The 25,626-nt window shown below is 35.7% G+C and overlaps 2 protein-coding genes across 3 annotated transcripts; both read right to left on the bottom strand.

Moving 5' to 3' along the window:
• Positions 1-8,541: 8,541 nt before the first annotated feature.
• Positions 8,542-8,862, bottom strand: LOC115711080 (uncharacterized). Its single transcript, XM_030639417.2, has one exon. The coding sequence runs from the start codon at positions 8,860-8,862 to the stop codon at positions 8,542-8,544; it is 321 nt and encodes a 106-aa protein (XP_030495277.2).
• Positions 8,863-10,215: 1,353 nt separating this feature from the next.
• Positions 10,216-12,274, bottom strand: LOC115711427 (uncharacterized). Of its 2 annotated transcripts, none has more exons than XM_030639763.2 (5): positions 12,080-12,274; positions 11,769-11,976; positions 10,930-11,291; positions 10,653-10,719; positions 10,216-10,445 (listed from the first exon to the last, which is right to left on the bottom strand). In XM_030639763.2, the coding sequence occupies exons 1-5, from the start codon at positions 12,178-12,180 to the stop codon at positions 10,422-10,424; spliced, it is 762 nt and encodes a 253-aa protein (XP_030495623.1). In that variant the 5' UTR covers positions 12,181-12,274; the 3' UTR covers positions 10,216-10,421. The 2 variants fall into 2 exon arrangements, 1 of the variants encoding a protein (XP_030495623.1); XR_004010479.2 differs by having other exon boundaries at positions 10,343-10,445; positions 10,871-11,291.
• Positions 12,275-25,626: the final 13,352 nt, after the last annotated feature.

Below are 25,626 nucleotides of genomic sequence, written 5' to 3'. Positions count from 1 at the left end.
AAAGTGATTAAAGTGGTGGTAATTTCAGATTTGGAAAATAGACTTGGGTGATTAATTTCCACTTGTATGTCCCAGTTGATACAGCAATGACCCAGCAATGACTCAGCAATCCTAGCAGAGTTAGCAGATTTAAAAAAAAAAAAACAGCAAGCTTTTTCCAAAACTTGCAATAAACCATTCACAATCTCACAATGCATTCCTACATCAGTTTAGATCACAAATAGCCTAATAAAGCATCAAATCTTTAGTTATGCATGGTAGCAAAATATTCCTATTTCACTACTAATTAATACCTAAAAGAAAAGGTAAAAATCATGCATCAATTAGAGGGGTTCAACTAGGTCTTGCTTTTCCAAGTAAGATCTAGCTTGGTAAATGTTAAAAATGGCCAAAAATTAACATTCAATCAACATTTCATCACAACTAATTGAACTAAGACAAGATTACTTCATCATTGCAAAATCAAAACACTAGTCCATACAAGGGTTCATAACCACCCAAATCTCAAAGAGTTTAGTTCATAGCTGAAATTAAAAACAACAAACCAGAAAATAAATTGTTCATGGAGTTAAAAAGAAAACTAGAGAGAAGGAAATGATACAAAATGAAGAGGAGAGCAAGGGAAATGAGTTTGAAGCTCAAGTCCTCTCTTTGTAGGTTGCCTTCTTCTCCTTCTTCTCAATCTTCTTCTTCTTTCTTTGTACTCTTTTTTTCTCTGTACTTAGATATTTTCTGCTGTAATTTTCGTACCCTCCATTCAAAGTGCAGCCACCATCATATTCTATGTCCTTCCTCTTTTTCTTTTTGCCCCCCAATTAGGGTACCAAAGCTTACCCTAATTGGAAATCCCAATCATCACCCACTTGTCCTTCATTTTCCACATGTTTGTTGAGTCAATAGCCAAATTCCGCCACCTCAGCTCGTTTTTCTTTTCATTAAAGCCAGCTGGACTATCTGCCAAAATAAACTTACTGGGCTGACAAATTGCTACGCGATGATTGCTATAGCAATGCCAGTCAGCAATAATCATTTTTCTGCTCCTTTTTCTCCTTGTCCCAAACATTTCCAAATACCTATTCTTGTATTTTTTTTCTGCTTAAAACACATAAAAACAACAACATAAGTCCATCTAACACTTACTAACACACACACTTCTATTTATTACAAAGACACAACAAACTAAACACAATTACATAGGTTAGACACTAATTGCTCCACAATTCACATTAAATTCAAGCTTAAAGATATGAAAATAACTCTAAATCTTAGAGTTATCAAAAATCTTTAAATCTAACAATCTCGATGGTTCCAGAAGAATTTTTAACAGCCAGAAAAGTTCAAAAAAACATGATTTGATATATATATGAAAATTTAGAGAATAAAAATCCTAATTAAACTTATTTGTTTACATATATTTTTTTTTTTGACTAGAAGGTACCTTCATTGAATAAGATAATTATCATTCTACACTAACTCCTAATCAAGCTCTAAAGCTTTTTTAGCTCAAGTATGAAAACTAACATTACATTGTTTAGGTACATGCCTAATAGTGATCTTAGAGAATTCAAATAAAGAGTTACAAACATCAACTACAATGTCTAACAATACAGAAAGATTCTTTTTGGCACTTTTAATTTTATCCACTACCATCTTCGAGTTAGTTTCTATAATAGCAATCAGCATCCTGATGTTAACACACTATTAGAGTGCAAAATTAAGAGCTACAGCCTCAGCTAAAGTGGAATGGCAACACCCGCTAGAGGAAGAGATAAAGCCAACCACAATATTATTAACCCAAATTCGTATATCTCATTGTTTTGATGATTGTTAATATTTAATTATTATTTGTTACTAATGATTTTTTAATTTTGTAGCAAGAACTAAAAAAAATTAAGCTTTTGAGGCAAAATGACTCTGATAGAAAAATTGTAATTTTACCAAAATTCTTGAAAGTCACCCTAAGTGAACCTCAAGACTCAATAAACTCAAGATAAGATTCTATGTTTATTCACATTTTCTAGTCTTATACAGTGATTTACAAGTTTATACTTAAAATTTTATAAGTTCAAAGTTTGACTCACTAATTTGTGCAATAAATTATTTCATAAAAAGGATGACTAAATTCTTTTAAAATCATCTTTAAGATCACGTATCATTTAACTAAAAAAATGCAATTGAAATTTTTGAAATCGGATAAGCGAGTAAAAAGTTATAAGTGTTTTATGTTGAAAAATTAAATTTTTGTCCATACCCTACTTTCGACCTACCATTTTTCATAGAAATGGTAGAGAGTTTAAAAACTGCAAGTCGTTTTTCTCAGTATTTCGTTTTGAAAAACGTGTTAATAGCTATAAACGGTTAATTTTTGTTCCTACACTATATAAACTTATTTTTCACTCAAAATAAGATGTTGGTTAAGCATTTATTACCTATGCCAAACATTTTCAAGTGAATTAAGGAGCTCCTAAAGTTTTAATTCATCCAAACACATTTCACACACTATGAGCCAAAATTTATATTTATTTTTTCTAAGTGTGCTTGCAAATCACTCTAGGTTTTTTTATTGTATTATCACATTTCTAGAGTGAGTTTTCTTGTAATAAAAAATACATATTCATATTGTGATTGAGGTGAGGTTGTGTAACGCCCTAACCCTTAGGGACGTCATGTGTGTATTTTTATAAACTAGTTTATGATAATAAACCAGCAGTTTAAACAAAAATATGAGTTAATAAACTTTTTGCTAGCTAATATGAATTATAAAATTATGGCATAATCACTTATACAATTGGGGATTTTTTTTTTAAATATTACAAGAAATGCCATTAAAATAATATTACGAAATACATAATTAAGTTCAGAACATTTAAAAATGCAATTCCTGACAACTAGAGGTATGAGTTTTTGGGTGAGAATAAGACACTTCTTGTTATTGTGCGAGTTTCTCTATTTATGGTGGAAACAAAAAAGTTGTTGAGGGTATTGAGGAAGCATATGAGAGCCATTGGATGGACATTGGCCGACATCAAGGGGATCAACATCTCAACTGTAATGCATAGAATTTTACTAGAAGAAGGAGTCAAATCGACCATTAATGCACAAAGAAGACTAAATCTGCCCATGAAGGAAGTAGTGAGAAAGGAAGTGTTGAAGTGGTTGAATGCTGGGGTGGCTTATCCAATTTGAGATAGTAAGTGGGTAAGTCCAGTCGAAGTTGTGCCTAAGAAATGAGGGATGACGGTGGTGAAGAATGAAAAGAATGAGTTGATTCCAACCAGAACTGTAATTGGGTGGAGAATTTGTATGGACTATCAGAAGCTCAACAAAGCCACAAGGAAAAAGCACTTTCATCTCCCCCTTTATTGATCAGATTTTGGATAGATTGGCGGGCCAAGAGTACTACTGTTTCTTAGATGGCTATTCAGGGTATCATTAAATAGCTATTGCACCAGAAGACTAAGAGAAGACGACATTTACATGTCCATATGGCACTTTTGCTTTCTGAAGAATGTCATTTGGGTTATGTAATGCTCTAGTAACATCTCAGCGGTGTATGATGGCTATTTTCTCTGATTTAATTGAGAATTGCATCGTGGTGTTCATGGATTATTTCTCTGTGTTTGGTTCGTTTTTTGATCACTGTTTGAGTAACTTGGAAAATTGATTAGATGTGAAAAGTCTAACTTAGTGCTGAGTTGGGAGCAGTGTCATTTTATGGTGAAGGAGGGGATTGTGTTGGGTCATAAGATCTCAAAAGAAGGCATTGAGGTTGACAAGGTGTCGATAATTGAGAACGTACCCCTTCAGTATCAGTCAAGGGAGTTTGTAGTTTCTTGGGACATGCTGGGTTTTACCAGAGATTCATTAAAGATTTTTCAAAGATCTCTAAGCCCCTATCTAATATACTTGTGAATGGAGTTCCTTTTGAGTTTGGGAATGAGTGTTTGAAAGCTTTTCAAACTCTAAAGGAGAAATTGATTTCAGCACCAAATGTCACTACACGGAACTGGGAGTTGCCATTCGAGATTATGTGTGATGCAAGTGATTATGTCATTGGAGTTGTGTTGGATTAACAAATTGACAAGATTTTTCGTACCATCTACTATGCTAGTAGAACCTTGAATAATGATCATTTGAATTATGCCACTACTGAAAAGAAGATGTTGGTTTCAACCCTTCTTGATCGAGAACAAGGTGATTGTTTATACAAACCATTCGGCAATCAAGTACATGATGACTAAGAAAGATGCAAAGCCGAGGTTAAGTCGATGGGTTCTTCTTTTTTAAGAATTTGATATGGAAATAAAAGATAAGAAGGGCACAAAGAATTTAGTGGTTGATCATCATTTGTCAAGATTGGAAATAGAGGAGAGCCAGAACACGAAAGAGGTGCAAATAAATGAAGAGTTTCTTGATGAACAACTTTTTCGTTTAAGGGAAAGCTTATTAGTGCCATGATTTGCAGACTATGTGAATTTCTTGGCTGCCAATATTACACCTCTAGACATGAGTAACATTTCAAGGCATGTGATCGCTGTCAAAGAACTGGTAAAGTTCCTTACAAAAACATCTCAAATTCATGACTATTGGGCCACTGAAGTACTTTTTGGATTTTGAAATTGCTCATGCACTAGAGGGTCTCTGTCGCTCACAACACAAATACACTACTTAGCTCCTAGAAGGCACATGCTATGCGAGAAGAAACCAGCAAAAATTCCAATGGACCCTCGTATCAAGCTAGATGACCAACAAGGCGCTCCTCTTGAAGAGCCTTCCTCATATCGTCAACTCATAGGACGATTACTGTATCTCACCCTATCAAGACTAGACATCACCTATGTTTTCAACACTCTTAGCCAGTTTTTGGACACCACATATGCAAGCACTACATCACCTACTTCATTATTTGAAAGGCAATCTAGGAGAGGGACTCCTCTACTCAACAAAATTATCCTTGCATGGCATATTCATGGCTTCTCAGGTTCAGATTGGGCCTCCTGCCCTGTCACTAGGCCTTCGACCATAGGCTCTTGCATATTTGTAGGTGACTATATCATCTCCTAAAACAGCAAGAAACAACCTACCATCTCCAAAAGCTCCACTGAAGCAGAGTACCATGTCTAGGCTGCAACTAGTAGGGAGATCACAGACACCTCATCATTCATCTACTATGACAATCTCTCCGACATTCACATTGCCAACAACCCCACCTTCCATGAACGCACCAAACACATTGAACTAGACTTTCACTTCATCTGAGACAAAAGTAAAAAATCCACCATACGCCTCATTCTGGTAGCTAGTTCTCTCTAGATTGTTGATGCTTTCACCAAACCTTTGCCTTCCTCCACTCTTTCATCCCATACTACCAAGATGTCTATATATGATATATAGTCCACCTTGAGGGGAGAGGGGGTAACAAAATTATAATAGAATTTTGTATCTTGTATTCATGGTTGTTATATTTGTTAAGTGACAACTAGTTAGATAGTTAAGGTAGGTAGGTTAGTTGGTTCTTTATTTCCCTTTCTTACCCTTAGTTTGTTAGCCTCTTCTCTTCTCCCCTTCTGTATAAATTAGTGCTTTGTACACTACTTGTATTCATTGGGTAATTTTCAATTCTATATTTTTTTTTATATTTTCTCTCAAAGTTTTATTTTCCGCAATATTTGTATTACCTTAAGAATGTAAAATGTGGGCATTAGAACACATGAACCCGCAATCTCACTTAAAGATTAGTAACCATTTCTAAGGTTTATAAATAGGAACAAGAAAGAAGGGGTATCAAGTTCACTGCTTGTACTAAATTTTTGCCAAAATTGTATGAAGAATTTTCATAAATAATATTGATTTGTGAACTAGATAAATTCAATTATTGAACTACGTAAATTGTATTGTTTATTTGTATGTAATTTTCAAAGACAATATTCCATCGAATATATATACATATGTGTGTACACTAATGGAAGAAAGAAAAAGCAAAGACTTGAACAAGTCTCAAAATATTTTGTCTAAAAACTTTATTTCCTTTCTCTCAAAAGTATATGTGTGCGCTAATGGAAAAAAGAAAGAGCAAAGTTGTGGGGTATCATGAACTTGCAATGTTTTGGATTTTTAAGTTTATAAAAAAGTATTTTTATGTGATCACCAAAATTTTATTTTTTATTTAATAAAACTTTTGATTAGTTAAAAAAAATCTAGATTTATCAAACATATGATATTAATAAACGTTAGAATAATGATGTAAAGTAAGTAGTCTCGTAATATATTAACTTATATTTTAAGGATTTTTGAATGGTGAACTTCAAAGGGATAAAGCTCAAGTCATGCGGAAAAAGAACCGCACAAATTTCACTAGGAGATGATCAACTGTTGGCCAACCACGCCGATAATAAAAGGAGCAAAGAGCTCAAGGCTTACGCAAGAGCATTTAAAGGTACAAAACCCTTCAAAAAAAGGCCTAACGCTAACAACACTAAGGACATAGGGTGCACAACACTGAAAAAACTCAAAAATATAAGTCAAACAAATAAAAGAAATAGAACGACTTCAAAGACCTTCCCCAAATGCACAAAAGGCCACACAAAAGCCCCAAACAAGCAGACCAAAAGTAAAGAAGTGCATCTTCCTACGAGAAAAGTCCAAACTCAGCCTCCAATGGTGAAGAAGACGGAACAAGGGAAGCATCTGTTTGGGTAGAACTCGAGTCCCCCTCCCTCTACATCCATAAAACCCCGAGAGCTCAACACGAGCAATTGTGTATTAGAGCCAGAACACCCAAATAGCAATCCAAGGGAACCCACCGAGATTTAAAAAAATTGGAAGAAAATACAACTCTAAAGCCCAAGCTCATGCTTAAAAAGGGACATTGCAAAACTCTATCCCCAAAATCAAAAAAGAGAGAGAGAGAGAGAGAGAGAGAGAGAGAGAGAGAGAGAGAGAGAGAGAGAGAGAGAGAGAGAGAGAGAGAGAGAGAGAGAGAGAGAGAGAGAGAGAGAGCCATAAGAAGCCTACCACCAGGGCCGGCCCTGAGCATAGGCGGGCTAGGCCTGTGCCTAGGGCCCACCTAGCTTGGTGGCCAAAAAAAAATTTGTCCCCTTTTAAAATTACACATTTTTTTATCAATTTTGAAAAATACCATATTTTTTTCTAAATGGGCCAAAAAATATTTTTTTCCCTATGGCCCACAAAATTTCAAGGTCGGCCCTGCCTACCACCATTGCCACCTTGCGACCCAGGAGGAAGAGTCATCCCTGACCCCCAACTAAAGTTCAACAAAGATACCCAACCACCATGATCAGCAACTACTCGCTTGAAAACTCAGGCACCACGGAACCAGCCCCAAGGATTCGACACCTAATAAAACCGACCATCGTCGAAACCCACTAGAGGGGACCTCCACCTTAGCTCGAAGATAGCCAAAAGCAAGGCTCTCGGGCGCCACCAGCACAGATCCAGTCGGCGACACCCATGGAAGCATCTTAAACCCTAGACGAGATTAAGAGAGAAATATGAGAAAGAACCCTATTGAGAGAGAGAGAGAGAGAGAGAGAGAGAGAGAGAGAGAGAGAGAGAGAGAGAGAGAGACCCTTGGGATTTAAGCTTTAGATATAGTGTCGTAGTTGTTAACTATAACTGTTTATAAATTATTAATTAAGCAGTCATATAAACTTAAATTGAAGATTAAAGGCTACATAATCTATGGAAAATCGAGCAAAAAATGTTTCAAAATCACTCAAAAAGTCGGGCAAGGAGTCCATTCGACATGCATGTTTCCTAACACTAAAAATGGCATGTTTGGAAAGTCACTGTGTAATTGGATTTGTGTGTAACTTGAAATAATTATACGATTTGACATGTTTGCTAGACCATATAATTTCACTGGAATTGTATAATTGAATGTAATTGAGGGGTTCCAATTACACTCTCGAACTCTTATGACCCCTCATGAGAATTGAGTGTAATTACACTGTGTAATTACTAAAAAAATTTCTACTATAAATATTAAGTACTAAAAAATATTATTTTTCTATGTAATTATTAACTTTTTTGCCAAATAAAATATTAAAATTCCATATGTAATTATCACCCATATTCAAATCTACATTATATTTAAAATATAGTATAATTACTAGATTGTGCAATTACCACCTTACTAATTACACAGTTTCTTTCACATTCTAAGTATTTTTTTTGTTATGGCAATACTAATAAGTGTTTTATTTGCTCTCTTTTCACTAATTTCCTTAATTTTATAATTTCTAAATTATTTATTATTCAAACACAAATAAGAAGTTTTTAAAATGAAATTGTGACAAGGACCCACTCTTCTAAAAATGTTCTTAAAATGAAAAACACAAAAACAAATCAAATAAAGCATATTATATAAAGTAGAGAAGTTCTTGAATGATCAGCGACAGTCTATATACAAACAAATAAGAACCAATACAAAAACAAAATAATACAATAATTAACATCTATATATTTAAGGGCACGTATTATTTATTGTTACATGTGTCTAACATTAATATATTTTTCTTTTCATGAAACAGAAAAAATAATGAACTCGGTGGTTTCGTAACCACCAGAGTCATTCCTGGCACCACAAATAGTGGTGTCAGTTTTCAAATTTGCATCCGAAACAATGCTAACATGAGTGGCGGCGCTGCTCTTGTCGCCGGCCTTTTTCGGAGCCTTGTAGTAGTAGGGGTGGTGGTAGTACTCATGATCGTCTTGAGCATTAATATGATCAGGTGTACCTGAAGGAGGATGATAGTAGATGCGTCCAGTTTGAGGACAACGGGAGTGAAATCTTGCAGCTATTCTTACCCCCACATCTAATAATTCTACAAACTTTCCCATATATGACTAGTTGTATATATAATTTCTGCTCAGCTATATTTGATCTTTATAATCTCTGTCTATATAAATAAAATATAATGAATTTCTGCAATAGGAAGAAATCGAAACAGATAAGAAGTATGCAAACAAACTAAAATAAAATTGAAGTTGAGAAATGCAATTGGGTTGAACAACTTTTTATAGTCTCCCCAATTTCTTGTTATTTTAGTTGACTTTGTTATTACACTTAATTTAATAGGCCGTTTTCATTTTATCCGTTAATGTATTTAATACTTTTAATTTGTTTATATATACGAATTTATGATATAAAAATAGTTTATTAAAAAAAATGTTTGGTACGGAAAAGGGCGGCCAGTTGTAACTTGTAACCAAATCGTTTTTAAATTATTTTTCTCAGTTCTAATATATAACAATTGTTTTAACAAGTAGAGATATGGTACTCAAATATTTGGTAACTTGTTATATCTATTGTTTTCTTTATATATAAAAAATGACTGAGTAATGAAGATGTATGATTTTATTGCGTCCATATAAAGCTTCCAATTTTTAAAAATATTTCATTAATATATTGTTTTTAATTCTCAATTACAAATAACAAGTTGAAAGCTTAAAACGGCCAAGTTGAGTTGACAAACGTATGAGATACTTTATAATCTTCGAAACATTCACGAGTCAAATTAGATTTCTTTTTTTGAAAAATACTAAAAGACACCAGTTAGACGTTAATATTATTTATTATTAGTTAAACTAAATATTAAATTTCATATAGTATTAAGGACAACTAATACTCAATAATAATCTTATGTATTATTGTTTTAGTAGCTGTCAGTGACAATATGTCTCAATGTTTAACCAAAAATACTTGATTGGGTGCAAGCAAAGTTTATTGAAAAAGAGAAAACAATAAAAATAAACACAAATTATTCAGACATATATCGTCGCTTTCACTTAAGAATGACAAAAGGTAAGGTTTGGTCCAAAGGTCGATTGCCATATGGTCATGGCCTAGGATTTTTCTTGGAATTTTTGGCTATTCAAATACCAAATGGGCATTTAACAAGATGAATTCACCAATAATTAAATAAGTATTGTCAATGAATCACGTGAGATATATAGCACCGTAGGTAAAATAATTCCATGCTAACTAATTCTTTCAAAATAAGTTAGTCAAGTTGATCTAAATTAATAAATATTTACCATCTAAGCACTCTATGTGTATATGCAGTAGTATGTTTGAGATTGAAATCCTTACATAGAATGATATATATATATAGACTGACAATTCCCAATATGCATGCTATATTTGTTAATTTTCAATATCAGGGTCTATTCTTCACATCTGGGACATATGTATTTTAAAAGAAAAATAGGGCCTTACTATACAAGCTTAACTCTAATCATCACTATAGACTATAGTCTTACAGAAATTAATCTTATTTGGCATATTCAGCTATATATATATTTTTTCCACATATAGCAATCCGTAGGAACAAAATTTCCCCAATTAATGGGTAATGAAGAATTAAAACCTCAGCTGTACGTAAATGATCAGATCATCACTATTTCCTACAATGTGATGCAATCTGCAAAATAAAATGAATAAACAACACATATTGGAAACATATATTCTCTTCTCACTCACCACAACTTCTTCTGCTAAAAAATCAATAATTTTCTAGACTTCAATAGTAAGCAAGCATATATTATTCAAGTGGTATACTTCTGTAAAAGGCCTAAGCAAATGAGGATGAAAAGAGAATATATATATATATATATATATATATATATACCTTGTAAATGTAAGGGTCCTGACGCCCTCCTATGCCTGATCTTTTAACCTCCTCAAGCTTTAACAGCCTGTTGAGTTGAGTACAAGCAAAATAGTTATTGATTTTGAACCATATATACAGTAATATAATCATTTATAATTGATATATTTCTATATAATTTACTCAAGTGGGTATTCAGACCCACAAAATATAGACCCAATTGTCATAGTGGTCCGTACCTAGTTTGATCAAACAGTTGAGATAATTTAATCAGAAACGTGTAAGGCAGATTTCTCACATTCGAAGGGCTTTGCTGGTGTCTGGACTGTCGCCGAGAACTTGGCGTATGCTTACTTCGGAGTAAGAACCATAGGAAAGCAAATTCAGAATTCCTTCGGCTCGACGACGAATGTGAGCCGAGCCGAGATGCAATCTTCTCGGCTCCGCACGAACCATAGATGATAGCCTTCCCTTGCCGACGGTCGTGTAGCGGCTGTTCGTGCTCGAATCGGCGCTACAAATAGAAATTGTGCTACTGGACTGGCAGGAAACATCTCTGGATCCAGATCCAAATGACGTAGTCATCTTCGAGCTCTCGCCTGAGCTGAATTTCCATCTATTTGAGCTCTTGTGGATTTTCGATCGATTCTTGCGTAAGGCCTACGAGAAATCTTGGAATCAAATTTTCTACAGAGCTCCAATTCAAATGAGATATAATCGAAACTCGTTTGATTTCGAATCAGATCAAGGAGAAAAAATATCCGAACATCAATTTAATATAAAAAGAAAAGAAAAGAATCTGTTGAGAAATCGAAGATAATCTGGAACGAACTACAGAGCTAAAAAAAATGAACTAGAAAATTAATTTGAAACGGAGAATTCGATTTCTACAAAGTCAATTGCAGAGTTTGAATTTCGAGTAATATACGAACTAGAAACAGAAAATTGATCAGAAAGCAGAACAAGAATGAGAACTCAGATAGAAAAACACAATTCAAGAAATTCTAACAACAACAACAATGATCGTCCGAAGATTCACTAAAATCCAGAGTTCAAAACCAGATTCAAGTTCTTGCGTCAATATTCGATCGAACAGTAATTCAAAAAAAAAAAAAACAGAGAGAAAGATTATATTACCGTAAACCTCAACTCATTCCGACCAGATGCAACAGGAACGATCATCGCCGAACGTGTTGAAATCTCCTCAGTCGACCGATCAGTAGAGATAGAGGAATCACAGGATTTAGAATCACTCGAAAATAAGCTCCCGCGCCAGTTCTTGATCTTGCTATTACGCACATCGCTCGATTGATTCGATTCTTCATCGTTGAACTCGAATACGTACCTGCACAATCAAATTGAACAAAAACAGAGCGTGACGATGCGAATAACAACATCGTAAATGGAAATGTAAATGAAATGAAAATGTGAAGATGACGGTGGTTGACATTGAAGAATTTGAAGAGGAAGAAGGTTGGGGAGGCATAGTAGAGAGGAGGAGGAGAGCTGAAGCTACAACTCGTTCACGAGGAGATGGAAATTCAGCCATTTTTGTTTCCCAAGAAACCAAATTCTCTTTTCAAAAAAATGGCGGGTTCACTTTTAATTTTATTTTTTTTAAAAAAAATAAAATAAATAAATAAAATTTGGCTGAGTTTAGCGTGACTTGTCTCACAAACACAACAATGTACAAATATTTTTTTTTTTTTTCTCATTTAGAAAATATATAAATTGGAAAACTGAAAATAAGGGTGTTTTTTATAAGACTTTTTTAATGAGTTTTTTTAATTTTTAAAATTAGATTAGTGAAAATATTTTTTAAAATTATGTTTTATAAAACTGTTTTTACTTTTTTATTTTTTTAATAAAAAATCTAAATTTTAAAAACAAAAAAAATTACTTTTAATTTTTTTTAATAGTTTATTTTTAATTAATATTTTGGATTCCGACTCCAACTTAGACTGTGAAAATCAAACTCCAACTCGGTCCCAAACTTAGACCCGCCCCCGGTCCCAACCTTAGACCCGATCTTGGACCCGACTTAAATAAAATCAACAAAAATAAAATGAAAATAAAATTTACAAAACACACTTTTGTTTTTGTTTTTAAAATTAAAAAACAAAAGTGGTTATAGAATACATTTGTCTTTTTTTCAAATAAGATTTTAAAAACAAAAATTTTACTTTTATCTTTGTGATTAACAAATTTAAAAATAAAAGTATTACCAAACGGCACCATAATTTATAATTTTGGTAGCTTTAGTAATACTTTTTTAATCAATTTTGTATTCTTAAGATTAGGGTAGCGTTTGATAACACTTTTTTAATCAGTTTTCTGTTTTGTAAATTGAAAAAGTAAAAATATTTTTCAAAAACTTGTTCTGTAAAACTATTTTCACTTTTTAATTTTATAATTGAGAATCTAAATTTTCAATTTTATAATTGAGAATCAAAATTTTCAATTTTAAAAAAACAAGTCACTTTCAATATTTTTTTAAAATAATTTTTTTTTAATCAATATTTTAGATTCCGAACAAACTCGAACTCAAACCCGGCTCCGACCTCTTGACCCGAACCAGACCCCGGACCTAGATCTGACTTAAATAAAATCAAAAAATAAAAAATAAAAATGAACTTTACAAAATACACTTTTATTTTCTATTTTTAAAATTATAAAATAAAAGTGGGTTAAAAATAGAAAATAAAAGTGGTTATAGAACGCATTTTTGTTTTTTAAAAACAAACTTTTTAAAGACAAAAATTTTACTTTCATTTTTGTAATTAAAAATTACAAAACAAATATGTTACCAAACGATACCAAAATTATAACTTGTAACAGCACAAAGTTATAAGCTTGAAGGATTTCGGTGCATGGAAACCAGAGTATTATCCTGACTTGAAAGCTCAGGAATACGAATAAGGCTCTCAAGACTTGGAACCAACAAAGTTTTGAATTTTGTGATAGGAAGCTGCAGGAGATGAAGCAGAAACTCTCGCTATTTTAGAATGAGCCTATCTCTCAATCTTTATTGGAGGAGGAAGCGACTATTCAACTAGAGATTATGGAGTTGGAAGGTAGAATGGAGCCTGTGTGGAAGCGAAAATCCCGTGAATGTCGGCTGAAATTTAAAGATGGAGATATGAAGTTATTCCATGCTTCTACTATGATCTATTAAAGATGTAACCGTATTGGATGTATTGAATCCCTGTCTGGGATTTAGATTCGAGATTAAGGTATGATTGGTGAGTATTTTTAGAGAATTTTTGCAGAAATCTATCAATCTACAGAGCCTATTATTGATGATGATTTTGAAAGTTTATTTCGAGATCTTAATACAATTTCTGAGGAGGAAAATAAAGTTCTTAGTAGTATTTTGAGTGATGGGGAAATTCGTGAAATAGTGTTCATGATGCATCCTTTGAAGGCCTCAGGTTCGATTGGGTTCCCTAGTATTTTCTTTCATAAAATATTGGCACATTGTGGGAGAACATGTGTGTTGTATGGTTAAGGAGTTCTTTCGTATGTGTATTCTTCATTAATAGTTGCATCATATACTTTCTTATGTTTCAGTCTGAAGGTGGAAAATGTTGTTGTGTTTGAACAGTTTCGACCTATAAGCTTATGTAATTTTGGATACAATATCATTTCTCACATTTTGATAAATCAACTCAAAGATATCATTGATAGACTTGTCTCTCCCAACCAATCAACCTTTATTTCGGGGAGATGGATTGTTGAATGTTCTCTTATGGCGCAGGAGGTCCTTCATTCCTTAAAAGACAAAAAGGGAAAAAAGGGTCTTATGGCAGCTAAAACTGATATGAATAAGGCCTATGATTACATCGAATGGGACTTCCTCCATCGTCTGCTCAAGGCTAATGGTTTTAGTGAAAAGGCTTCTTCTCTCATTATGGCATGTGTGACACCAGTTATTTTCTCGGTCCTACTTAATGGCACTCTAATGACTCCCTTCAATCCTAATTGTGGGCTCAGACAGGGGGACCCACTGTTTCCTTTTCTATTTATACTATGTAGTGAAGTCCTCTCCAAACTGATGTTGAGAGCAGAGCAGTCTAGAGGTATATCTGTGATTAGCATTTTCCATGGAGCTTCGCCTTTATCTCATCTTTTTTATGCAGATGACACAATTTTCTTCTATCAAGCTTCTTTTAGTGAGGCTACTGAGCTCTTACAGTGTTTGCAAAAGTATGACAACTAGTTTGGCTAAAAGGTTAGCTACACAAAGAGCGGGGTGGTTTTTTCACCGAACACTTCCAAAGTAGACAAAGATCATAGTAAAAATGTTCTTGGTATGGGGCAAATCAAAGCTAAGGAGAAATACCTAGGAAATTTGTTCTTTTTTACCGTAAAAAAGAAAGGATGATTTTCATTTCTTAAAATAGAAAATTTTGAATAGACTTGAAGGTTGGAAAGAAAAGTGTCTTTCATATTCGGGTCGTACTACCCTTGTGAGGTCAGTTTTACAAAATATTCTAATTTTTTTTTATGTAAACTTCGAAGGTCCCTACTACCCTCTATGATGAGCTTAATCGTATTGTTGCGAGATTTTGGTGGGTGGGAAATGCGAAGAAGATGAAGTATTGTGCTATTAAGAGTTGGGGTGAGATATGTCAACCTAAAATTTGTGGGGGTTTAGGCATGAGACGATTCAAAGATATTAATAATGCTCTATTTTCAAAGTTGTTCTGGATGGTTTTAAATTAGGAGGATAAGTTGTGGATTAAAACTCTTGTAGAAAAAATATTGTTCAAGGGTGGATGCTTGGCGAGTGGAAAAATAGGGTTTAGATTTGTTGGTGTGGAAAAGTCTCTTAGATGTTTGGGAGATTCGTGTTCAGGGGTGATATTAATTTATGGACGAGACCTTGGATTGTTTGGAAAACTTGTGAAGATATTAAAGTCAATTTTCACTATAATCAGATTTGCGCTTTTAGAAAGGTGGCAGACCTCTTTGTGGATGGTACTAGGGAATGGAATAAGGATGTTATCCAGAGTTATTTTGATGAGGATATCGCAGAGGATATTCTTTAAATCAAACCATTGTCTACTGGAGATGATATATTATTATGGAAAGCTACTAGATCTAGGGGATTCTCATTCAAAAGTGCATATTAGATGAGTCAGGAATTGTGTGCCTAATCTAGTTTGGAAAGGTTTGTGGAAGCAACAACTGCATTAGAGATAAGTTTGTCATATGTTGAAAATCCTTTCGAAGTCTCTCCCTACTCAAAATAGATTGTGTTTCATCACTCCATGTGAGCTTTTTGGTGTGTTTTGTAATGCTAAAGTTGAAATAGTACTGCATCTTTTTGGTAAGTGTGACATTGTATGAGGTATCTGTTGGAAATATTTTACCAGGATCTAGATTTACTAACAAGTATGTTTCATTAACATCCTAATATGAATTCTAAAACAATGAAATAAATACATATAAAGTTTAGGAAACCTTACATTGGGTGCAGCGGAATATAATGACTCCTTCCGTTCAGATCTCTAGCCCTTGATTCCTTTCTGTAGCAGAGCATTATCAAGATCTGAACCTGGATCCCTTTCTCTCCTTCCTTGTTGTTGATTCTCCTTCTTGTTGATTGGATTCTTCACAATCTTCCACACTATGATTGAGATACCACTTGATGTGTGTGGGCACTCACTCATTCACTCAAGGTTCGAAAATTGAAGAAGAAAAGAAGAGGGAAAGTGGCGGCTAGGGTATAGGAAAGAAAGCTTAGAATTTTCTCTGAAGGAATGAGATGCATCATCTTTTTCCTGAAGCCATCACTACCTATTTATAGGTAACCACCTAGGTTTAGGTTAGAATTATTTAGCATTAAAATAATAGAAAAGTAATTGGTAAAATACACTAAGTGTGCCCGGCCATGGATTGTGGATTGTGCCCACTTTGCAATTTTGCCATTTTGTCATTTTTCCATCCCATTTTCTCAAAAACGCCAATTTTCTAATTTAACCACTTAAATGTCAATTCCAATTATTTAATAACTAAAAATTAATAATTAAATAATATTGTCATTTAATATATTTATTAATTAGACATATAAAGTCTCTTAATTAATAAATAAAACCTAGAATCTCTTTTCTTCACAATTTTGCCCTTGCTCAGTGAAAATTCATAAACTAGACATAGTCTAACTTTAGAATTATAATTGATTAATTAAAATTAATTAACTGAGTCTTACATACAGTATGGTCTCAACTAGTATGGGGACCATGGGCCTATATAACCGAGCTTCCAATAAGCAGATCAAGAATTTACCAAGTAAATCCACTAACTTATTAATTCCTTGTTGAATCCACGCATAGAACTTGAAATTGCACTCTCAGTTATATAGAACGCTCTATATGTTCCACGATATAGATACGCTATTAATTATCCATTGTTATAATCCTAATTTGATCAATGATCCTCTAATAGATGATCTACATTGTATAGGGACTAAATTACTGTTACACCCTTCAATGTATTTTATCATTAAAACACTTAGCTCCGTATAAATGATATTTCAGCGAAGTGAAATGAGTACTCAACCATTTATCTCTGTTTAGCCAAGCTCAAAGGAAATCATCGTTTCACTTCGAAATACCTATAGAAGTTATAGATTCCATATCTATGTTTAGCGCTCTCACTCAATTATACTATCATGTTCCCAAAATGTACGTATCACCCTGACTCAAAAGTAGGCTTCACTAATGTAATATCCCAGAAAATAAATAATATTTAAATGGACATATTTTATTAAATATGTAATTACTTGGAAAATGAAGTAGGATTATGATCTTACTTAGGTGAATTTTTGAGAAATTATTTATCGAAATACGTTATTTTGGGCCCGGTAATTGTGGAAATTTAGCTTTGTGGTTAGCAATGTCACGACATTAAATGAAAGGATTATTTTGAGAATATCCCGGATTAAGTTAGAATTTTATTAGAATGTCGGATTGGGGGAAATTAGAAAAATTACCAAAATGCCCCTAGGTTATAATTTAAGTTTAGGTTATTTTGAGGGATAGTTTAGTCATTTTATTTTTGGCAATCCCTTTTCTTTACTTATTTATTTTGTGGCTGCAAAGGAAAAAAAAAAAAACAAAACCCTTATTTAAGGGAGTTGCCTTCCAAGGCAAGAAACCATTTTTTTTCAAAAAAAAACACATCTCCAAGCTTTTCCTCTTCTTCTCCTTCTGCCGATTTCTGTAGCAGCTGGAACCAGGGAAGAACTCACTTCTTTTTCTTCAAATTCTTGAGCTAAACTCCATCTCCAAGTTAACCTTGCACCTAGGTAAGTTCATCCATTTAGTTTTGGTGTTTTCTTAGGTTTTCAAGCTAGGTTTTGTTACTTTCTTGAAAATTTTCAAAGCTGTAGGTTTAGTGAGGGTGTAGGTTTGTTATCCAAGTTAAATATGGTTTGTTAATGCATGTTTGGATTGAATTCATGGCTGTTGGGATTGATTGGAGAGTGAGGAAGCTAAAAGAAACTTGATTTCTTCACTTGAGTATGTGATTTCAAGCTAGAGATTGAACCATTGTGTTTTGCAGCTTAGGTTATGTCATATGTATGTTAATAAACTGTTCTGGAAAGTTTGGATAGGTTTGGAAGGGTTTTGGATCGATTTTTGGTGAAAAGGAACTAATGTTCACAGTGCTGAAACCGGTCGACGGATGGGTTACGGTATACCAGAACCTGGCCGACCGTCGGCCGGTTCAGGGGAGAATTTCTTCGGGTTTGTTTTATGTTCGGTTTTGACCAGGGAGTTGTGTGCTATATCTGTTTTAAATTAAATATGGGATGCTTGACCTAAATTGGGGTTGTTGGGAGTTAGGTTGCGTTTGATTTCTAAATTAGGGTTTTAATCCGAATATTATGTTAAGGTATTTATTTGTGTTTCTCAATTGTCGTGACATAGGACCGGATTGCCTAGCTTGTTTTTCCACCCGGGTCGGCCATATTCTTGACTTCTGAATTAAGGTAAGAAAAGTGGTAAGCACCATATGTGGTTAAAAATCAATGAATGAATGGAGGTGACCTTGATTATTATCATGATGTTGATTAAAGCTTATTAAGCCTAGGTTATTACCTAGGGTTGGAAACGGTTATTACCGTTATGAGTAATTACTCTTGAAACCGCGGTTAGGTTTCTTACTTATCGTTTGCGTTATTGGGCAACGATAGTGACATATTCAGCTCGTATGTAACGAGTGGTAAAAGTGGTACTTTATTAAGTACCAGAAATGTATGATGTTTAAGGGAATGCTTATTATTATTGAATAGTGAGTAAACATAATGGCATGAGAATAAGTGGATAATTATTTTCTTTCGATTCTTGTTTTGATCACTTTCTTCTTTGAGTCTGTGACTCATTTGGTGCGTTATGGTGCGGGTAAAGGAAAAGCTAAAGTCGAACAACCATGAGTTATGGTCACAAGAAGAATGTACATACCGGCCGCGGGCGGCCAGGTTTACGGGATGCTCTATTTTGATTGTATTTTGGAAAATATAAAGTTTATGTTGTAAAATACTTTGAAACCGGTTGTAAATATTTTGGAAACAGGGGGACCCCATAAATCGTGTTACTTATCTTTTGTTAAATAGTTTAAAGGATGAGTTTTTTTTAACTATCAAAATTTTAATTACCCACACTTTTAGTATAATTACATCTTATATAATTATTGGTATTTTAAATAAAGTGCACACACGTGGCGTCCCTGTTGGACAGGGCGTTACAACATGGTATCGTAGCGCCAAGGTTTTTAGATCACGAAGGCGGTTTGATATGTACATTGGCTGCAAGGACCTGATCGACTCATGGTTTAGTAAGTTTTAAGTTAAAAGATAGCTTGTTAATTTTCTGATTATCTTGTTATTTGAATTATGTCGATATCAGAATGTTGTGGTGGGAAGGATTATAATATATGGAAATACTTATCAGTATTTTTATTACTTGGAATGTGATCGCAGGTGTATAGTTATGCACCCTAGGCGGGTAGTAGGGGTGCCCGCGAGCTAGGCTTGGGCTCGGGCGCTGGTGAAGGTGAGAACCCTTTACCACCACCTAATTGGGAACGGTTATATGCCGCTATGCAAGAAACTATTCGGCGGCGGGGTGAACAAATCGGAGAATTAAGAGAGCGGCGAGCACGGCTCGCTCTAAATGCGAATCCCGATCCTCGGCACCTCTAGTAGTGCCACGGATGCGAGGAAATCGTTTGGAACCATTATATGAACGGTTCGGGAAGCGAGAACCGCCAAGTGTTTGAGGGTGGTGCCGATCCACTCAAAGCGAGCAATGGATGAGTATGATAACATCCATTTTTGATTTTATGCGAGTTGAAGATAATGACCGGGTCAGGTGTGCTACCTATATGTTACGAGATGATGCCCGTATTTGGTGGGAGATTGTATCACAGGGCCATGATCTGAATAATATGACCTGGGAAACTTTTCGGGCCTTGTTTTTTGAAAAGTATTATAATGAGTCTATTAAGGCAGCAAAGGCAGAAGAGTTTATACGGTTAACTCAGGGTAGTATGACTGTGACAGAGTATGCTACTAAGTTCGATCGGCGGCAAAGTTTGCCTCGGATGAGGTGGCTACCGAAGCCGCTAGAAAAGCCAAGTTTATTCGGGGGTGGATGAACACATCGCCGGGATGTGATTGTTGCTTCTAAACAACCGGGGGTTGCCCGAACTTATGCTCGGATAGTTGAGTTGGCTTTAGTTTACGAGGGTGCGAGAGGCTCGGATACGAAAGAAAAATATTGCCGAAGAGATTCATGGAAACAATCGGCGAGTCTTGGTTCGGGTAGAAGTGCGATCTTGGTGACCGGGGAAAAGACCTAGTGAAACATCGGCACCGGGCCCAAACAAAAGATTCCGGGGTAACCAAGGTTTCCGTCGTAGTGGGAATGAAAACCGGCGAACTTTTCTGAATGTCCAAGGTGTAAAAGGCATCACACAGGCGAGTGTCGAGCTAGGGCTGTTTCCCGTGGAATGGTGGGTCATATGAAGAGAAATTGTCCACAATTGCTACGGTTAGAGCAAAAGAAGGATGATACACACTGCTCTGCTCGAGTGTTTGCCATGACTCAAGGCGAGGGCGATCTTTGGTCCTTCTCTTGTGACAGTCGGCTTTACATTCTTTGGTACTTTATTATTTGTATTAATTGATTACGGTGCGACGCATTCTTATATTTCAAGTAGAATAATTGAGCGGTCGAATAAACCTAGTGATGTGCTTTCTAGAGGTTTTGGAACCTTGTTGCCCTCTGGGGAGTTGGTTATCTCCGGCGGAGTGGGTTCGATCCCTTCCGGTGTTTGTGGAAGGAAGAGAGTTATCGATTGATCCGATAGAATTAAATGCGGAGGATTTTGATGTTATTTTGGGAATGGATTGGCTTGCTAAATACAACGCTACCATTGATTGTAAAAGAAAGATGGTAACTTTTCGGCTGAGGGCGAGGACCCTTTTGTATTTGTGGGTAAGATGCAAGGATCTCGGATTCCCTTAATTTCAGCCCTTAAGGCAAGGGATTTGTTGTGTGAAGGGTGCATTGGTTTCTTAGCAAGTGTTGTGGATATTTCCGGGGAACCACTAGCGGGACGGAGCATGTCCCGGTGGTTCGAGAATTTCGGATGTGTTCCCGAGAAGAGTTGCCGGGGTTGCCACCAAAACGTGAAATTGATTTTGAGATTGATTTAATACCGGGAGCCGAGCTCGTATCGAAAGCTCCCTACGGGATGGCACTGCGGAAATTTGAAAGAGTTAAAAGTTCAATTACGGGGGATGATGGATTTGAAATTTGCTAGACCTAGTACTTCACCGTGGGGTGCACCAGTTTTGTTTGTGAAAAAGAAAGATGGAACATTACGAATGTGTATAGATTATCGGGAGTTAAACAAATTGACAGTGAAGAACAAGTACCCTCTCGCCAAGGATAGATGATTTGTTTGATCGGTTGCGGGGGTAAAGCTGTCTTTTCTAAAATTGATCTTCGATCCGGTTATCACCAGCGAGGATTCGAGAGGAGGATATTCCCAAGACGGCTTTTCGGACCGGTATGGTCATTATGAATTCTTGGTAATGCCACTTCGGATTGACAAATGCCCGGCGACATTTATGGACTTGATGAACCGAGTGTTCGGAGATTTTACCGGATGATTTTGTTATTGTCTTTATCGATGATATTCTAATTTATTCAGACTCGGAAGAGACTCACGAAAGACATCTTCGAATGGTATTACAACGTCTCAGGGAGCATAAGTTGTATGCCAAATTTAAGAAATGTGAATTTTGGTTACCTCAGGTGAGTTTCTTGGGGCATGTGGTGAGTAAAGATGGTATTTTAGTGGATCCAGTAAAGATTGAAGCGATGCGTGATCGGCCTCGACCTAAGTCGGAATCGAGGTTAGAAGTTTCTGGGGTTAGCAGGGTATTACCGAAGATTTGTTGAGGGCTTTGCAAAGATTTCTACGCCTTTAGCGAGTTGACCCGAAAGAATTGTAAGTTTGTTTGGAGTGACAAGTGTGAAGGTAGTTTCCAAGAATTGAAGCAAAGGTTGATTACCGCTCCTGTGCTAACCTTACCAAAAGGTGACGAAAAGTTTGTGATTTATTGTGATGCGTCCAAACAAGGGTTAGGTTGTGTTCTTATGCAATCAGGGAAAGTGATTGCTTATGCATCCAGGCAATTGAAGGAGTATGAGCAACGATATCCTACCCATGATATTGAATTAGCAGCGGTTGTCTTTGCACTAAAAGTTTGGCGTCACTATCTGTACGGTGAGAAGTGTGAAATTTATACAGATCACAAAAGCCTCAAGTACTTTTTCACTCAGAAGGATTTAAATATGAGGCAACGACGATGGTTAGAACTAGTCAAAGATTATGACTGCGAGATTCTCTACCACCCTGGTAAAGCAAATGTGGTAGCGGATGCTCTAAGTCGGAAAGGACCAGGGCAAGTTTGTGAACTAAAGGAAATCTCAGCCAAGTTGGCTGAGGATATGACGAGAGCGGGAATTGAATTTGTAATTGGAAAACTTGCTAATATCACCATACAATCTAATCGTTGGAAAGAATTAGAGTAGCCCAACAAGGTGACCTTGAGCTACGGGGACATAAGGAGAAGTTAGAGGCTGGATTGGCAAGAGACTTTTCATGCTTATCGATGGGTTGTTGCGATACAAAAACGAGAATACGTATGCTTAGGTTGACAAAGAAATCGACAAGAGATTCTTGATGAATCACATACTACACCGTACTCCTTACACCGGGAACAACCAAGATGTATCATGACGTGAAAGCTTTATGCGGTGGCGGGTATGAAGAGGGATATTGTTGAATATGTGTCAAAATGTTTAACTTTGTCAACAAATTAAAGCGGAACACCAAAGGCGGCGGGTTTGCTTGACCTCTAAAGATTCCTGAATGGAAATGGGAAGACATCACCATGGATTTTGTGGTGGGATTACCCAGAACAGTAGGGTATTATGATTCTATTTGGGTGATAGTGGATCGATATACGAAGTCTGCTCACTTTCTCCCGGTGAGGACAACGTATACAGTGGATCAATATGCTGATTTGTATATTAAGGAGATAGTTCGACTTCATGGTGCCCCAAAGTCGATAGTTTCAGATCGAGATCCAAAATTTACATCCAAGTTACGGGAAGCTTACGGCGAAGCAATGGGTACTAAGTTAAGATTCAGTACAGCTTTTCATCCTCAAACTGATGGTCAATCTGAAAGAACTATTCAGATACTTGAGGATATGTTGAGGGCATGTATAATGGACTTTGAAGGTTCTTGGAACAAGTACCTACCTCTGATTGAATTTTCTTATAACAATAGTTATCAGAGTACCATTGGCATGGCTCCGTATGAGATGCTTTATGGAAGGAAATGTCGATCACCTATTCAACGGGATGAGGCTGGTGAACGTAGGTATCTTGGACCTGAAGCTGTCCAAAGAACGAGCGAGGCTATTGAGAAGATTCGAGCTCGTATGCTTGCTTCCCAAAGTAGACAGAAAAGCTACGCGGATCCAAAGCGTAGAGATGTTGAGTTCCAAGTTGGGGATTTTGTTTTTCTTCGGGTATCCCCAATGAAGGGAATTCGAAGGTTCGGGAAGAAAGGAAAGTTGAGTCCCAGATTTATTGGTCCATTTGAGATTCTTGAGAAAGTAGGTCAGGTAGCTTATTGGTTGGCTCTACCTCCTGCCTTATCTGGGGTTCATAATGTGTTTCATGTCTCGATGCTTCGGAAATATGTATCTGATACAACTCATATTTTAAGTTATGAAGACATTGAGCTTCAAACCGACCTGTCGTATGAAGAACAACCAGTACAGATCTTAGACAGGAAAGAAAAGGTGTTGCGAAACAAGACTATTCCATTAGTCAAAGTGTTGTGGCGGAATAGCAAAGTTGAAGAAGCGACTTGGGAGTTAGAGTCGCAGATGCGGGAGTTGTATCCCGAGCTTTTCAGGTAAATTTCGAGGACGAAATTCCTATAAGTGGGGGATAGTTGTAATATCCCAGAAAATAAATAATATTTAAATGGACATATTTTATTAAATATGTAATTACTTGGAAAATGAAGTAGGATTATGATCTTACTTAGGTGAATTTTTGAGAAATTATTTATCGAAATACGTTATTTTGGGCCCGGTAATTGTGGAAATTTAGCTTTGTGGTTAGCAATGTCACGACATTAAATGAAAGGATTATTTTGAGAATATCCCGGATTAAGTTAGAATTTTATTAGAATGTCGGATTGGGGGAAATTAGAAAAATTACCAAAATGCCCCTAGGTTATAATTTAAGTTTAGGTTATTTTGAGGGATAGTTTAGTCATTTTATTTTTGGCAATCCCTTTTCTTTACTTATTTATTTTGTGGCTGCAAAGGAAAAAAAAAAAACAAAACCCTTATTTAAGGGAGTTGCCTTCCAAGGCAAGAAACCATTTTTTTTCAAAAAAAAACACATCTCCAAGCTTTTCCTCTTCTTCTCCTTCTGCCGATTTCTGTAGCAGCTGGAACCAGGGAAGAACTCACTTCTTTTTCTTCAAATTCTTGAGCTAAACTCCATCTCCAAGTTAACCTTGCACCTAGGTAAGTTCATCCATTTAGTTTTGGTGTTTTCTTAGGTTTTCAAGCTAGGTTTTGTTACTTTCTTGAAAATTTTCAAAGCTGTAGGTTTAGTGAGGGTGTAGGTTTGTTATCCAAGTTAAATATGGTTTGTTAATGCATGTTTGGATTGAATTCATGGCTGTTGGGATTGATTGGAGAGTGAGGAAGCTAAAAGAAACTTGATTTCTTCACTTGAGTATGTGATTTCAAGCTAGAGATTGAACCATTGTGTTTTGCAGCTTAGGTTATGTCATATGTATGTTAATAAACTCGTACGGAAAGTTTGGATAGGTTTGGAAGGGTTTTGGATCGATTTTTGGTGAAAAGGAACTAATGTTCACAGTGCACGAAGCAGGTCGGCCTGGATGGGTTCGTATACCGGAAGCCGGTCGGCCGGTTACTGCGGGGAGAATTTCTTCGGGTTTGTTTTATGTTCGGTTTTGACCGGGGAGTTGTGTGCTATCTGTTTTAAATTAAATATGGGATGCTTGACCTAAATTGGGGTTGTTGGGAGTTAGGTTGCGTTTGATTTCTAAATTAGGGTTTTAATCCGGAATATTATGTTAAGGTATTTATTTGTGTTTCTCAATTGTCGTGACATAGGACCGGGATTGCCTAGCTTGTTTTTCCACCCAGGTCGGCCATATTCTTGACTTCTGAATTAAGGTAAGAAAAGTGGTAAGCACCATATGTGGTTAAAAATCAATGAATGAATGGAGGTGACCTTGATTATTATCATGATGTTGATTAAAGCTTATTAAGCCTAGGTTATTACCTAGGGTTGGAAACGGTTATTACCGTTATGAGTAATTACTCTTGAAACCGCGGTTAGGTTTC

Source organism: Cannabis sativa, chromosome 3, assembly GCF_029168945.1.
Source record: "Cannabis sativa cultivar Pink pepper isolate KNU-18-1 chromosome 3, ASM2916894v1, whole genome shotgun sequence".
NCBI lineage: Eukaryota > Viridiplantae > Streptophyta > Magnoliopsida > Rosales > Cannabaceae > Cannabis > Cannabis sativa.
Note: the sequence above shows the minus strand (reverse complement) of the source record. Positions and strands in the feature narration are given on the sequence as shown.

What these genes read in the sequence shown, in the direction of transcription:
- LOC115711080 (XM_030639417.2), bottom strand. Translation starts at nt 8,862, where the DNA reads ATGGGAAAGTTTGTAGAATTATTAGATGTGGGGGTAAGAATAGCTGCA.
- LOC115711427 (XM_030639763.2), bottom strand. Translation starts at nt 12,180, where the DNA reads ATGGCTGAATTTCCATCTCCTCGTGAACGAGTTGTAGCTTCAGCTCTC. An exon ending in ACCAGCAAAGCCCTTCGAAT is followed by an intron (nt 10,720 to 10,929) that starts GTGAGAAATCTG and finishes TCAACTCAACAG; the next exon opens with GCTGTTAAAGCTTGAGGAGG. An exon ending in AGGACCCTTACATTTACAAG is followed by an intron (nt 10,446 to 10,652) that starts GTATATATATAT and finishes TTTATTTTGCAG; the next exon opens with ATTGCATCACATTGTAGGAA.